Below are 15869 nucleotides of genomic sequence, written 5' to 3'. Positions count from 1 at the left end.
CTTTATTTATCTTATTAAGGGTTTAATTCAATCTTCCCATTTGATACATTTAAACAACTCTGGAAAATCCTCAGGCATTTTATCTTCATATATTGCTTCCCTGTTCTCTCATTAACTCTTTGCCCCTTCAACACCCATCAGGTGTTGTCTTAGACCTTCTTGTTGACATCTTCCATGTCTTTGACCTTTCATATATCTGTATTTTTGTTTCTGTCCTATACATTCTGAAGAACTTCTTTGGAATTATTTCTCAGTCCAGCAATTTTCCTTTCTGTTAGTTGGTTCTCTTCTGTTTTTAACCTGTTAGTTAATAACAACCACTGTGTTTAAATTTTATCGTCTCCACTTCACATTGTTTCTCAGCAGCAATGCAGCCCAGCTTCCATGGTCCATTTTTTAAACCACTTTATTTGTGTATTGGCTGTGCTGGGTCTTTGTTATCGGTGCAGGCTTTCTCTAGTTGCAGAGAGCAGACACTCTCTCCAGTTGTGGTGTGTGGGCTTCACGTTGCGGTGCCTCCTCTCGCTCCAGGGCACACAGGCTTCAGTAGTCGCAGCACACGGGTCAGTAGTGAACGCTGCCAGGGCTCGAGAGCACAGGCTCAGTAGTTCAGGCACATGGGCTTAGTTGCTCTGAGGCACATGGGATCTTCCCACAGCAGGGATCGAACTCGTGTCGCCCTGCATTGGCCGGTAGATTCTTTACTATTAAGCCACCAGAGAAGCCCTCCGTGGTCCATTTTAAAAATAATTTCTTTGCCTTCTCTACCTTCATTATACTTGATTAGCAAAACCTCGGGTAAACATGGGTAGCGGAAAACAGCCAGTACCTCTTGACATCTATATTACATTTCTTTGAGCCTTTATCCTCTCTTCTGGACTATTTTATAACTTCTGCCCTACTTTTCTAATAACTTCTCGCTGTCCTCACTCAGATCATGACCATGGTTGACACATGTGCCAGTTTACTGCTGTTTTGCCCCTGCCATACCTACCTATCCACCTACCAACATCTGTGCCTATTATCTTCTGCTGTCTGTCCTATAACTATGAATCACTGAATTGTTGCTTCCGAAATATCAATAACCTCAGATATGCAGATGAGACCACCCTTATGGCAGACAGTGAAGAGGAACTAAAAAGCCTCTTGATGAAAGTGAAAGAGGAGAGTGAAAAAGTTGGCTTAAAGCTCAACATTCAGAAAACTAAGATCATGACATCTGGTCCCATCACTTCATGGGAAATAGATGGGGAGACAGTGGAAACAGTGTCAGACTTTATTTTTTGGGGCTCCAAAATAACTGCAGATGGTGACTGCAGCCATGAAATTAAAAGATGCTTACTCCTTGGAAGGAAAGTTATGACCAACCTAGATAGCATATTAAAAAGCAGAGACATTACTTTGCCAACAAAGGTCCATCTAGTCAAGGCTATGGTTTTTCCAGTGGTCATGTATGGATGTGAGAGTTGGACTGTGAAGAAAGCTGGGTGCAGAAGAATTGATGCTTTTGAACTGTGGTGTTGGAGAAGACTCTTGAGAGTCCCTTGGACTGCAAGGAGATCCAACCAGTCCATCCTAAAGGAGATCAGTCCTGGGTGTTCATTGGAAGGACTGATGCTGAAGCTGAAGCTCCAATACTTTGGCCACCTCATGCGAAGAGTTGACTTATTGGAAAAGACCCTGATGCTGGGAGGGATTGGGGGCAGGAGAAGAAGGGGACAACAGAGGATGAGATGGCTGGATGGCATCACTGACTCAATGGGCATGAATTTGAATAAACTCCAGAAGTTTGTGATGGACAGGGAGGCCTGGCGTGCTGCAATTCATGGGGTCGCAAAGAGTCGGACACGACTGAGCGACTGAATTGAACTGAAGACCAACTCTCCGTCCATATGCTGGATCACACCCCTACCCCATGATTCAAAAATATTGTTCGAACTCTTCTTTCTTCTGCCTCCTACACCATCATTTTTTTTCCCTCCCTCTCTCGCCTGGTCCTTACTACATCCTCTTCCATCCTGTTTCTCTTTTATTTATTAGGCTGTGCTAGGTCTTAGTTGTAGCATGCAGTATTGTTGATTTTTGTTGTGACATGCATGATCTATTTTTTTTAGTTACATCATGCACGATCTTGTAGTTGTCGCAAGCGGGATCTTTAGTTTCAGCATTCGAGATCTAGTTCCCTGACCAGGAATTGAACCCAGGCCCCCTGCATGAGCAGTGCAGAGTTAGCCACTGAACCACCAGGGAAGTCCACTCTGCTCTTCTTTATAACAAACTCTTTCATAGAGTTGTGTAACCACTGTCTACAGTTTGCTGTTCTTTCTTAGACTCACCTTCATCTGATTTTTGTTTTATCACTCCAGTCAACAGCTCATTTCAAATCACCAGGGACCAGTTTCCAGTGACCATCTTATTTAGAAATTTATTTTTAAGTGTCTTAAATGTTAGTTGTGGCTCTTTATGACTCCGTGGACTGTAGCCCCCCAGGCTACTTTGTCCATGGGATTCTTCAGGCAAGAATACTGGAGTGGGTTGCCTGCCCTCCTCCAGGGGATCTTACTGAGCCAGGGATCCAACACGGATCTCCTGCATTGCAGGCAGATTCTTTATCATTTGAGCCGCCTGTTCTTGCCCTCCTCTTTAAAGATCTTTGTTTATCTTGTTTCCTATGACAGCACAGTCTCCTACACTATCTCTTTTGCTCTGACAGCTCCTCAGTATCCTTTTCTGATTCCTTTTAATCTTCTCCAACTCCTAAATTTGTACTTTTTGTACTTTTCTAGGGATCACTACACTTCTGAGCTGCTTCTCTCTATGATTATTTCCTTGTTAAAATGAGCCAGTCTGAAACCTTTAAACACCATCTGGATGCTGATAATATGCAGACTTACGTCTTTAGCCTTAGCCTCTTGTCTGAACTCCAAACCTTCTATCCATTGTCTACTCTTTGTCTCCACCCAGATGTCAACAGGTGCCTCAGACTCCCCTTCTCCAAACCTGCTCTTCCCTCAGACTTATAGCTCCATTAATGAATCCGTCCACTCTTGCAGTTTGTCAGGCCCCACCATTTAGTGTTATCCTTGATGATTCCGTTTTTATATGCTCATTCAAATTGTCTGAAAATCCTCTTGGTCTACTTTCTAAATGGAGTAACATGGCCACTTTTCAGTAATTGCACTGCCATCAGCATGGTTCTAAGCTGCAGTTAACTTTAACCTGGATCATTGCAGTAGCTTTCTAAATGAAGCCTCTGCTTCTACCCTGTGTCTTTATGGTATGTTACGATGTACCCAGAGTGATATCTGAATCACTCCAGAATCACAGAGGTGTATGCACAACTTTCTGAGAAGCTGTCATGTAATATTCCAAATTTTTTGCAGTCAAATATTTTGTCAATTTTTATTGAGGTGTTTCCATACCAAGTTGTAGAAATTCTTTATATATTCCAGATACATGTTCTCTTTCAGTACATGTATAGAAAATATTTTCTCCCATTTTGTGACTTTTTTCATTTCTTAAGTGTCTTCCGAAGAGAAAGGGAAGAATAATTTTAATAGTTAATTTTTTTCACTTATTTACATTATTTTTTGCTTTTTGTGCCCTAAGAAATCTTTGACCTACCCTTCCTTATGCCCAAGGTTTTTCTCATAATTTTTTCCTAGATGTTTTGAAGTTTTAGTATTTAGTTTTAGATGTTATGATTTATTTAGAGTTCATTTTTGTCTGTGGTAATGGAAAGTGATTTTTTTTTTCCATACATATATTCAGTCATTCCAGAGCCGTTTGTTGAAAAGACTCTCGTTTCTCCCATTGAATTACCTTGGCAATGTTTTTTTAATTTTTTTACTAGAGTATAATTGCTTTACAATTTGTGTTCATTTCTGTTGTACAGCAAAGTAAATCAGCTATATGTACTCATATATAGCCCCTCCCCCTTGAACCTCCCACCCGCACCCCCCACACCCCCATCCCATCCCTTTGGTCATCACAGAGAGCCGAGCTGAGCTCCTTGTGTATACAGCAGCTTCCCACTAGCTATCTCTTGTGTTTACAGCAGTGTATATGTGTCAGTGCCACTCTTTCAGTTCATCCCAACCCACATTCCCCTTGTGTGTCCACAAGTCCATTCTGTACGTCTGCTTCTCTACTCCTGCCCTGCAAGTAGGCTCATCAGTACCATTTTTCTAGATTTCATATATACGCATTAATATACGATATTTGTACATCTTCTTTATACATTCCTCTGTTGATAGACATTCCATGTCCTGGTTATTGTAAACCGGGCTACAGTGAACATTAGGAATATTGGGGTACCTGTATCTTTTTGAATTGGCAGTGTTTTTAGAAATAAGTTAATTATATATTGATATATGTTGATTGTATTTTCTGTTCCATTACTGTTTCACTTTATAATAAACTCTATTAGGTAAGCTTTATTTTTTTAAATTGCTTTGACTGCCCCGTCAAATAATAGTCCCATATATAATATTCAGAATCAGCTTGTCAATTTCTACAAAATTGGGATTGCTTGCTTCTGAGGATCAATTTGTGGAGAACTGTCATATTAACAATATTGAATCTTAAAATCCATGAACTAGTGGCATTTCTATACATTTCTTTAGGTATCCTGTAATGTTCCTCAGTAATACTTTATAATTTCCAGTATAGTGGTCTTGCTCTCATTTTGTGTATTTTATTTCCTTGTATTTTATGGATTTTGATTCTACTGTAAATGAAAAATCTTAAGTTTTATTTTTCATATTTTTGCTTCTGGTATTAAAAATAGAATTGATTTTTATAAAAAGTAACTTTATACCCTCTGACTGCTGCATTTAATTGTTATTTTTAGGATTTGCTTTGTAGATTCCATAAAATTTTCTATGTAAAAATCAGGTCATCTATAAAAAGTGACAGTATTGCTTTTATCCTTTCTGATACTTATGCCTTTTACTTCATGTATTTTCCTTTGTTACAGTGGCTAGAACATATAATTCAGTACTGAATAGGAGTAGTGAGAGCAGATATACTTGCTTTGTTCCTAATTTTAGAAGGAGATGGTGCAGTTATCCTCGTCATAGAATCATTTTGTCTGTTCTGTAACTTCATCTAAATGGAATTATATAGCTTGTGCTCTTTTTTGTATAAGACTTCTTTCACTCAATGTGTTTTTGAGACATATTAATATGGCTGCCTGCCTAAGTGTTTTCTTCTTAGTATGTATTTTTTTTTAAAAAATCAACTTCACAAAGCATAATTTATATACAACAAACTGTTGCCAAATATGATCAAATATGGTAACTATAAGATTCTTGTCATGTGTCCTTTATCAGATCAAGGTAATTTTTCTTGTATTCATTGTTTGTTAGTAGTGTTGAGTTTTTTTGTCAATTTTGGTGGATTATATTTATTTTTAATGTGAAATTAATCTTACATTCTTGGACCATATTCTTCTTGATTACACTATAGTATATGTTTTGTATGTATTTCTTGATTTGATTTGTTATTATTTTCTTAAGGATTCTTGCATCTTTGTTCCTGTTGCATGTTTTCCTATAATTTATTTTGTCATAGTGGCTTTGTCAGGGTTTCATAGGGTGAAACCAGCTTCATAAAATTAGTTGTGAAATATTCCTTCCAGTAGAATGTTCTTTCTTCTTTGAATGTTTGATAGAATTCAGCAGTGAAAGTATTTGATTTTGAATATATCTTGATGGAGACATTTGTTCAATTTTGTTCAGTTGTATGTTTCAGTACATTTTCCCTTGTTTAAGAGGTAAGACGTTTTTTTACTTTGTCACAGAGATATTCATTCTATTCTCAGCTCTACCTTTTATGCTTGCAGTGTTTATTTCAGTAACATTCAATGTAATTATTGATGTATTGAAATTTGATTACTGTTTTATTATTTTGTATTTGTCTGCTGTGTTTCTTGGCTTTCCCTAGTGGCTCAGTGGTAAAGAATCCACCTGCACTGCAGGAGATGTGGGTTTGATCCCTTGAGAAGGAAATAGCAACTCACTCCAGTGTTCTTGCCTGGGAAATCCCATGGACAGAAGAACCTAGCGGGCTACAGTCCATGGGGTTGCAGAAGAGTTAACATGACTTAGTAACTAAAACAATGTATTACCATGTATTTCTTGATTTGATTTGCTATATTTTCATAAGGATTCTTTTCTCTTTGTTCTGTTGCGTATTTGCCTATAATTTATTTTGTCTTAAGGGCTTTGTCAGTGTTTCATATCAGGGTATAGCTGGCTTCATAAAATTAGTTGTGAAACATTCCCTCCAATAGAATGTTCTACATTTCTTATTCCTGTTTCCATCTTCTCGTCTTTTAGAATTCTGTTGTAATTCATCTGTTGGCTTTTTATCTATTCTCTGTTTGTTCTTTGGTGATTGTTCTAGAGATTAAATATACATGTGCAAGTATGTTTGAGTGTGTGTGTGTGTAATTTCCACTTAATTTTTGACACCCAATTTGGGATTAATTTTTATCATTTCACCTAAAACATAGAAATATTGCAACTCATCTAAGTCCATTTGTCCACCTGTTCCTCCCCTCCTTTTTATTTCAGTTTTCATATGTTTTGTACTACATCTAAATACATTATACGCACCACCAGAATGATGCTATAAGCATAGCTTTAAACAATTATATGAGTTCTAAAGGAAATAAAAGAAAAACTTGTCTTGTGTATTTACCTATGTATCTACCATTTCTGATGTTCTTCATTTCTTCCTGAAGTTTGAGTTCCATTAGGATTCCTTTCCCTTATTCTGAAGAAATCCTTTAGTTTTATTGTTGTTCACATATGCTGGTGAAAGATTATTTTAATTTTCACTTATCTGAATCTTTATTTCACCTTCACTCCTGCAAGATACTTTCATTGGATATAGGATCCTGGGTTGACATTTTTGCTTTTGCTTTTACCTAACACTTTAAAATTGCTGTTGTACTTCTCCTCGCCTCCATGGTCTCTGATTTGAAATCCATGAACATTCAGGTAGTTAAGTTCTTGTACATAATGTGTCATTTATCTTTTGTTGGTTTCAGAATTTCATCAGTTTTGTTTTTCAGAGCTGTGGTTATGACACATATATGCATGCATGCTAAGTCACTTCAGTCTTGTCTGCCTCTGTGGGACCCTGTGGACTGTAGTCGCCCAGGCTTCTCTGTCCATGGGATTCCCCAGGCAAGAATACTGGAGTGGGTTGCCATGCCCTCCTCCAGGGGATCTTCCCGACCCAGGGATCAAACCTGCATACTCTTAAATCTCCTGCATTGGCAGGCAGGTTCTTTACCAAAGTGCTATAGTAAATAGTTCTTTTACCTGCCAGTGCAAGAGATGCAGATTTGATCCCTGGGTCAGGAAGATCCTCTGGAGAAGAGAATGGCTACCCACTTCAGTTTTCTTGCCTGGAGAATTCCATCGACAGAGGAGCCTGGTGAGTTACACTCCCTGGGGTTGCAAACAGTCAGACACAACTGAGCAACTAATATATGTGTATTAGTATATAAATATATATATTTATTTGCCTAAGTCTGATTTTCTTTGAATTTATTCTGTTGGAAGTTCTCTAGGAAGTGTTCAACCATTAGTTATTTACATATGTCTCTAACTTCCCTCTTTTTCTGACATTCTGAATGTCTATATTAGAGCTTTTGAAATTATTCAGTGAGCAGTAATAGTCCATTCATTTATTTCCATATTATTTTCTCTCTTTCAGATAAGGTGATTTCTTTTGATATCTCTTTAAGTTCCTTAAGTTTTTTTTTTAATTCTGATACTGAACATGCTTACTGATATTTTTTTTTTAGTTTGAGATGTTGATTTTTCAGTTGGACAGTTTTCCCTTTTATTATTTTGTGCATTTATTTACTAACTTATTTATTATGATGTCATTTTGTTTCATCTCACTGAGCATATTTTTAATAGGTGGTCTGAAGTTCTTGTCTGATAATTTTAACATGTGCGTTACTTTGAACCTGACATCTGTTGATTGCCTTCTCCTTGATAATGATTCCACTCTCCTGACTCTGTGTATGTCAAGTCATATTGAGTTGTATCTTAGAAATTAAGAGGATTATGTGGTGAAAACACTAAATTATCCTACATTGTTTCAAATAAGCCTGGTTTTGTTTTTTAAGAAAGCATTTACTTCTGTTAGACTCAAACTGAACATTCAGTCACACCTGCCATGAGTGGCAGCTTTGATCCCAGTCCAGAGGCCTCTGAGTCTGGTCCATGTGTGTGGTAGAGGCTGTAGCAGAGTTCACATACAGAATTTGGTATTTTCCTTTGCTTACTCTCCCCCCCGATGTGCTTGTATGTTCTCTGGCTGCCCTGATTATCACTGACTCCTTTGCCTACATCCTTCATAGGCATTTAGAAAACTGGCAGGTTTTTCTATTGAGTTTTAACCAACTGGTGTCATCTCTGTGTCTTCAACTCTTCTTGAGTGGAAGATGCAAAAATTATTCATGTGGCCCCATGCAGATCTGAGTTCTTGGTACAAGGTTTCAACTCCTCTGAGAAATATATTAACTTTGTTTCATACTCTTAAATACTTGGTCTCCCCTCCAGTCCTAAAGGGTTTCTGTTTTTGCCAGATAATGTTGTTAAGGAACTTAATCCACCAGTAGAGAAGTAAAAATTATGCATTGATTTTTAAAATGTTTATAGAAATACTAGTTTCTCATTCTTAAAGAATTTCAACTTCTTTGAATGTGAACTTTTTTTGTAAAACACTTTCTGTGCTAACTTACCAATACCTGGGGAGACAAATATGATAAATGAGGTGTTTGTCTAGCACAGCCATCCCTCTAGTTTCAGTTCATGTAAAAGTAATTTTGTTGAAGACATTATATAAATAGTTGATAATGAAGAAAATAAATTAAAAATATGTTGTTTCCTATTTTTTTCTTAATAGTTTTAGGTCCGCCTCTTTTTACTTGAAATTATATTTTGCAATTTGAAAGAACAACAAAATTCCACTTATCCAATAGATAGAAATTAAAAATAGTAACCTTTTAGAATATAATTAAAACCTCTAATTTTGAAAGAACTTTAAGAACAGGGAAAGGGAAATAGGTAACAATGAAGAAAATTACTAGTTTTACATAGTAGAGAAATTGCTGTACTACTTTCTCAACTTCTCTCTGTGTTGTTCATAATAAAACAAAACATGACAAAAAAGTAAAAGAAAAAGAAACCTTTAAACACCTAGAAAATTAGAGGAGTATACATATTATTAAATAATAAAATTGATAAAGCCCATCCAGTTAATAAACTGGAAGATATCAGTAATGTAATGATCTACATTGATTCAAAAAGTATTTCAAAAATTCTATACTTGCTCATTAAAAAATGCACAGAGGTTTAGCACTAGAAGAAAATGTAAACAACATATAGATTGGGAGGCTAAAGGAAAATGTCATGATTTACAGTTTATAGGATTTTACACACCAGATCTCCAAAATGATGTATTTTCAATTCCCTACAAATAATAAGAGGGCTCAGAAATAATGTGAAAAACATATAAATCAGTGTTCCTGTAACTAGAAGTAAGTAACCAACTAAAGAATATAAATTTGAAAATCATCCCATTCATAATAGTATCAAAACTCTTAAATTACTTTCCAAAAATAATAAAACATATGCAAAATCATTATGTAAAAAAAAGAGTGAAAAAGATGAAGTTCTGAGTATATGGAGAAATAAATATTCCTTATAATTCAGAAGGTCAATATCAGGATGTCAGTTCTCTTCACACTGATAAGTACGTTAAAGGCTCTTCCAATAAAATTTCACCAAGAATTTTGTAGAATGTTACAAACTGATTTTTAAATACATGTGGAAGGATACAGTCAAAGAACAATCCAAGATAATTTTAGAAGTGAAATAATATCTACTTATGCACTCAGATACCATCTGACTACTGAAAATGAAAATGTTAGTCACTCAGTTGTATCCAACTCTTTGCGACCCCATGAACTGTAGCCCACAGGACTCCTCTGTCCATGGGATTCCCCAGGCAAGGATACTGGAGTGGTCCTGGTGAAAGAACAGTAATGTAATTCAGTAGAAGGGATTAGAGAGTCTGTGTGGCTTCCCTTGTAGCTCAGTCAATAAAGAATCTGTCTCATTAGAACTGATTCAAATGAATTCTTTTTAACGGCTGAGTAATATTCCATGGTGTATATGTACCACAGCTTCCTTATCCATTCATCTGCTGATGGGCATCTAGGCTGCTTCCATGTCCTGGCTATTATAAACAGTGCTGCGATGAACATTGGGGTGCACGTGTCTCTTTCAGATCTGGTTTCCTCAGTGTGTATGCCCAGAAGTGGGATTGCTAGGTCATATGGCAGTTCTATTTCCAGTTTTTTAAGAAATCTCCACACTGTTTTCCACAGTGGTTGTACGAAAGAACAGCATGTATATTATCTGTGGTGAAACAGACCACCAGCCCAGGTGGGATGCATGAGTCAAGTGCTCGGGCCTGGTGGGCTGGGAAGACCCAGAGGAATCGGGTGGAGAGGGAGGTGGGAGAGAGGATGGGGATGGGGAATATGTGTAACTCTATGGCTGATTCATATCAATGTATGACAAAACCCACTGAAAAATAAAAATAAATAAATAAATAAAATAAAAATAAAAAATAAATAAAGAATCTGCCTGCAGTGCAGGAGATCCGGGTTTGATCCCTGGGTCGAGAAGCTTCTTTGGAGAAGGAAATGGCAACCCACTCCAGTATCCTTGCCTGGAAAATCGCATGGACACAGGAGCCTGGTGGGCTGCAGTCCATGGGGTCGCAGAGAGTCGGGCACAACTGAGCGACTAACGCTTACTTAGAGGGTCTGTAGACAACAAGCAGTCATATGGGAAGCTGATGTGTGACAGAGTGGGAATGCAGAATCAGTGAGCAAAGTATGGAGCCCTTCGGTAATCCAATTCTAAAAGTTGACTATACTCAATATTTTGTAATAACCTATAAGGAAAAAGAATCTGGGGAAAAAAAACAAAAACGTATATGTGTGTGTGTGTGTGTGTGTGTGTAATCCTGAATCACTTTGCCATATACCTGAAACTAACTAATGCAGCATTGTAAATCAACTATGAGGATGAAGTTCAAATTGGGTGCTTGTTTCTACCTCTAAACCAAGAGAAGGAACATACACACTCACACAGTTATCTTTTGAAAGAAGAGACAAGAAACCACTTTATCACCTCAGGGTACCATAGATTTCTTAAGCAGAACACGGAATATTAAAGGCAAAAATCCTCAAGTTGAAGATTAATATATTTGCATTAAAAAATAAAACCACTATTTCATCCTAAGTTTTCATTGGTAAGAGAATATCATGGAAAAATTGCAAAACATTCATTGCAATGGGGTACCATATACCACATGAAATGAATATACTTGATTTATGTATACCATCAATAGATCTATAAAATGCAGTATTAAAAAGTTCCAGAATGATCTCAACATTTTGACACTGTTTATTCTGATTGAAACCTTAGGTCTCCTCAAGTGTTAAAGATTCACACTGATCATCATTTTCTTGTGGCCATCTAGCCTCAAAATTGGAAGATTTTAAGATTTTTATTGATAAACGACAAGGTCATACTGTATAACAGAGAGAACTATATTCAATATTCTGTGATAAGTCATAAGAGAAAAGAATATGAAGAAAGAATACATATTTGTATAACTGAATCATTTTGTTGTACAGAAGAAATTAATATAGCATTGTACATCAGCTATATTTCATCCAAATTTTAAAAAATTTTAAAGAGACTTCAAAAAACTAAAGTTTTTATCCGAAGTATTTGAATTTTTCAGCACTGGCAGCCTGCTTGAAAAGGAATCATTCCCTCTGGGGCTTCCCGGGCGGCAGTAGTAATAAGGAATCCACCTGCCAGTGTAGGAGACACAAGAGACGGGGTTAGATCCTGGGGTCAGGCAGATCCCATGGAGGAGGAAATGGCAGCCCACTCCAGAATTCTCGCCTGGGAAATCCCGTGGACAGAGGAGCCTGGCGGGCTACAGTCCATGGAGCCGCGAGGAGTCGGGCACGACTGAGTCATGGAGCACAGCACACGGCCCTAGTTCAGATAAATCCACTCTAGGTAAAATTTGGCCTGTAGCCTCTTAGTGACCTTTGGATTTTCCATGCTGTGTACTTTACCTGTATTCTGGCATGCCAAATCCAGCAGCAAAAAACCAAATAAGGTTGGTAGAGTAATGAGGTTTCCAAATATGGGAACTCTATTCCAGAGTGTGATGGGCCAGCTCATTTCTCTGCATTCCTTATTCTGCTACTAGTTCTAAAACTGTGCTAATGATCGTGTGTGTGTGTATATTTTAATTTACTTGAAACTATACAGAGAGTCCTGGGGTTAATCTCCTGAAGTCAGTGAGTAGGAGCTGAGGATTGTCCCCATACTGTTTTTGCAAGCAATCATTTGCTCTTTGTCTTCCAATCAGGTGTTCTTAGTCACTGTCTGGAACTTTGAACTCTACATGATCCCTCTGGCTTTATTGCTCCTCTTTGTCTACAATTCCATCGGAACTGCGAGAGGGAAGGGTGGCAGCATCCAGGACAGCCAGGTGAGCCCAGATTCCAATAATTCTGTCATTTGATTAGAAAAGAAAGTGTGTACCAGTAAACCACCACCACCACCACAGCATGACCCGATCCACTGCATTTGAGACTGGAGGAGCAATACTGCTCATGTATTCACGTTACAGGGAAGATATTCATCATGTGTAATCTGGAGTCTTCCTTCTAGAGAATCTGTGTTTCTGTGTCTGGGCCTGCCTCCTTAGTTTGAGTGAGCCATCTGGTTTTTCGTCAGCATTTCCAGGCCAGCAGCACCTGTCTGGGTGTCCATGGAGTTCCTGGGAATAAGATTCTCTACTTCCCAGGTGGTACTAGTGGTAAAGAACCCACCTGCCAATGCAGGAGACGTAAATGATACAGGTTTGATCCCTGGGTTGTAAAGATATCCTGGATGAGGGCATGGCAACCCACCCCATTATTCTTGCCTAGAAAATCCCATGGACAGAGGAGCCTGGTGGGTTATAGTCCACAGGGTTGCAGAGTTGGACATAACTGAATCAACTTAGCATGCACACACAGTACAAGCCTTTGGTGGCTTCTTGAGCCCCTTCAGGGAAAGACAAGTGGAAGGTGCTTCAGACCTCCCCAGTTAGTTCTGTGCAATGTTCTCCTGTAGCCTCAGGCCTCAGGGGGTCCTCTGAGGCTGGCACACTTCCAGGGAAGTCAGAGAGAAGGTGGGCACGGGTCCCCTCTATTCTCAAGTGCCCAGGTTTTTTCTGCAATTCTCAAGCTCACTGGGGTGTTAAAGGAAACACGGGCAGCGCCTCTTCTCCACGACATTCCCCCATATCTACTTTTCTTACTTTTTCTCCATCTCTCCCTCCCCTACCCCTCTTATTCCAGCCCATAGAATCTTTTTCTGCTCTATTTTAGAAGGAACTTGTGTGTATAGACTTGCTTTGTGATATAAGCTTGTTATTACAGGTTTAAGAACCAAGTTTTCAAAAAAATCAAAGATCTTGAGACTTGGTAACATCCTTTAGAAAAAAATGACCTCCATGTTGGGTTTTCTAAGACGCAAGCTGACCATCTTCACCCATTTTTCCTTATAATGTTCTGATTATTAAAAAATAATTGTCTCTGAAATAACAGATATTTAAGGAATGTTTCTGGTTTCATTTTGGGTTGTGGGAAATGAGTGTAAGGCCTGGAGTAAAACCTCTGACAAACTCAAAATTCTGTTTGGGTTTTGATTGTGTGGTTCAATAAGCATGTGCTTGTATCAATAATGAGGAGCCTGAAGATGCTAGAACCAACTAACAAATAAATAGCATTAAAATACAAGTTTATGTAAGGATTAAGTTTCACGGAGCTACAAATGAAGAAGCTTTTTACAGAGAAACATCTGTTGTGGAAGTGCTATGTTCAACTAACATTTTTACAATTTTAATCAGATTTTACTTTTCCAGCTATATATATGATGTACCTGTTTATAGCATGTGTGTGTGTGCGTGTGTGTATTTGTAGGCAGGTATGGACTTCCCTTGTGGCTCAGGTGGTAAAGAATCTACCTGCAGTGTGGGAGACCCAGGTTCTATCCCTGGGTCAGGAAGATCCTTTGGAGAAGGAAATGACAATCCACTCCAGGATTCTTGCCTAGAGAGTTCCATGAACAGAGGAGCCTGGCGGGCTACAGTCTGTGGGGTCGCAAAAGAGTCAGACACAACTGACTGACTACACTTTTTTTTGATACATCTGTATGGGTTTCCCAGATGGTGCTATTGGTAAAGAACCCACCTGTCAGTGCAGGATTCTTGCCTAGAGAATCCTATGGACAGAGGTGCCTGGGAAGCTACAGTTCGTTTGTGTGTGTGTGTGTGTGTGTGTGTGTGTGTGTGTGTGTGTGTGTGTGTGTGTAAGTAAATATGGGTACGTAAGTGTTCTGGTGTGTATATATGTATAAATGCACATATATATATTTGTGTATGAAATATTTTTTAATTTACTAAACATTTTGTAATTCATTGTCTAATTTAAACTTGGTAGCATAACCCTGAAGGAGTCAAGAACTACAATTTTCATTTCATGCTTGATGCAGCTAAGGTTCAGAGTGGCAGAGTGATTTGCTCAAAGTCACACAACAAAACAGTGCTGGGACAAGGTCTCCAACTGAAGACTTTGTCTCAAGATGAAGACTTCTAACTCCTAATTACAGAGTTTTTCCTCCCCTAGCAGGTTTTTGTTGTATTCATTTTTATCCTTTGTTATCCATTTGCTCTCATGGAACATGCTTGTTGCTAGCATTGAATAGGTTAGTTCTCCAGTATCAGTAAGCATTCCACAGACTGCTCGATGGAGTTTGTAGGAATTCTAGGAGGTAATTCAGTACCAGCTCTGCCTGAAGAAATTGCTCAGTGGTTTATGGAGGTCTTCAGAGTTATTCCCTCCCTTGTACAAGCATGATGTTGACCATTCTTTTTTCTGTTGGGACAATGGCAGCTACTTTGGTATGCCTGAGTTTGCAAGGTTAAGTAGAAAGGTAAGTGTTTAAACTGAAAATACACTTGAGTTTTCTGATACCCAGTGTTCTTTCAGAGATCCCAAATCATTGGATTGTGTACCAACACGTGTTAGCTTTAAAATGTAGCAGTAATATGATTCAAACATACCCATTAACTAGCCAGGGTTTCTAAATGAATTTGGACAAGCCTCCGGGTGCAGCACCGCTAGTGCTGTGGCCCCAGAACTAAAGCCAGGCTCCCCTTTAGCCCAGATCTGAACCTGGAGTTTCCTTCCCTCATCTGCGCTGCCCCTGCCCCCCCAACTCCAAAGCCCAAGGAAAACAATAATACTGTATAGAAACCTGTATCTTATTCTTGAGATTGATTACATTCAGACTAATGCATTTTCTACTGTCTAATGTTTCGGTAATGGCCCCAGAGGAAAAGTGCAGTCATTATAGCAATGAGCCCAGCACACACGGAGTATGGTGTTCTCAGCCTTAACACAGCAGCTGGTTCATTTGTCAAGAATAAGAACAAAACTGTTTACAGAAGGTACAACTCGGCAGTGCGGTTTTTAAAGCTGGCTGCTTTCAAAGGGCACTTGCCTAATAGCTTTATTTATAGTTCACAGTTTTATGTAGATTATGCATATTGTTTACAGTCTTGTTTCAGCATCCTTTAACTTTAAAAGGGTCCTTTTTTAAGAGGGCATGGTGTATTTCAAAAAGACGAGTGTTTCAATGATGTAGGAAAAGTTGAAGCCTGGGTATGCATGTATTTGTACTTGGTCA

General features: G+C 38.3%; 1 protein-coding gene across 2 annotated transcripts in view; it reads left to right on the top strand.

The window, feature by feature from the left end:
- MCTP2 (multiple C2 and transmembrane domain containing 2) overlaps positions 1-15869 on the top strand; it is a 192831-nt gene that overhangs the window by 139423 nt on the left and 37539 nt on the right. For both annotated transcript variants that reach the window (XM_065906033.1, XM_065906034.1), the window contains one exon: positions 12499-12621. In XM_065906033.1, coding sequence (XP_065762105.1) covers positions 12499-12621 — 123 coding nt within the window. The remainder of the gene's footprint in view (positions 1-12498; positions 12622-15869) is intronic.

The sequence above is a fragment of the Muntiacus reevesi genome, chromosome 15 (genome assembly GCF_963930625.1).
Source record: "Muntiacus reevesi chromosome 15, mMunRee1.1, whole genome shotgun sequence".
In the NCBI taxonomy this organism is placed as follows: Eukaryota; Metazoa; Chordata; class Mammalia; order Artiodactyla; family Cervidae; genus Muntiacus; species Muntiacus reevesi.
This window is presented reverse-complemented; position numbering and strand designations above follow the sequence as displayed.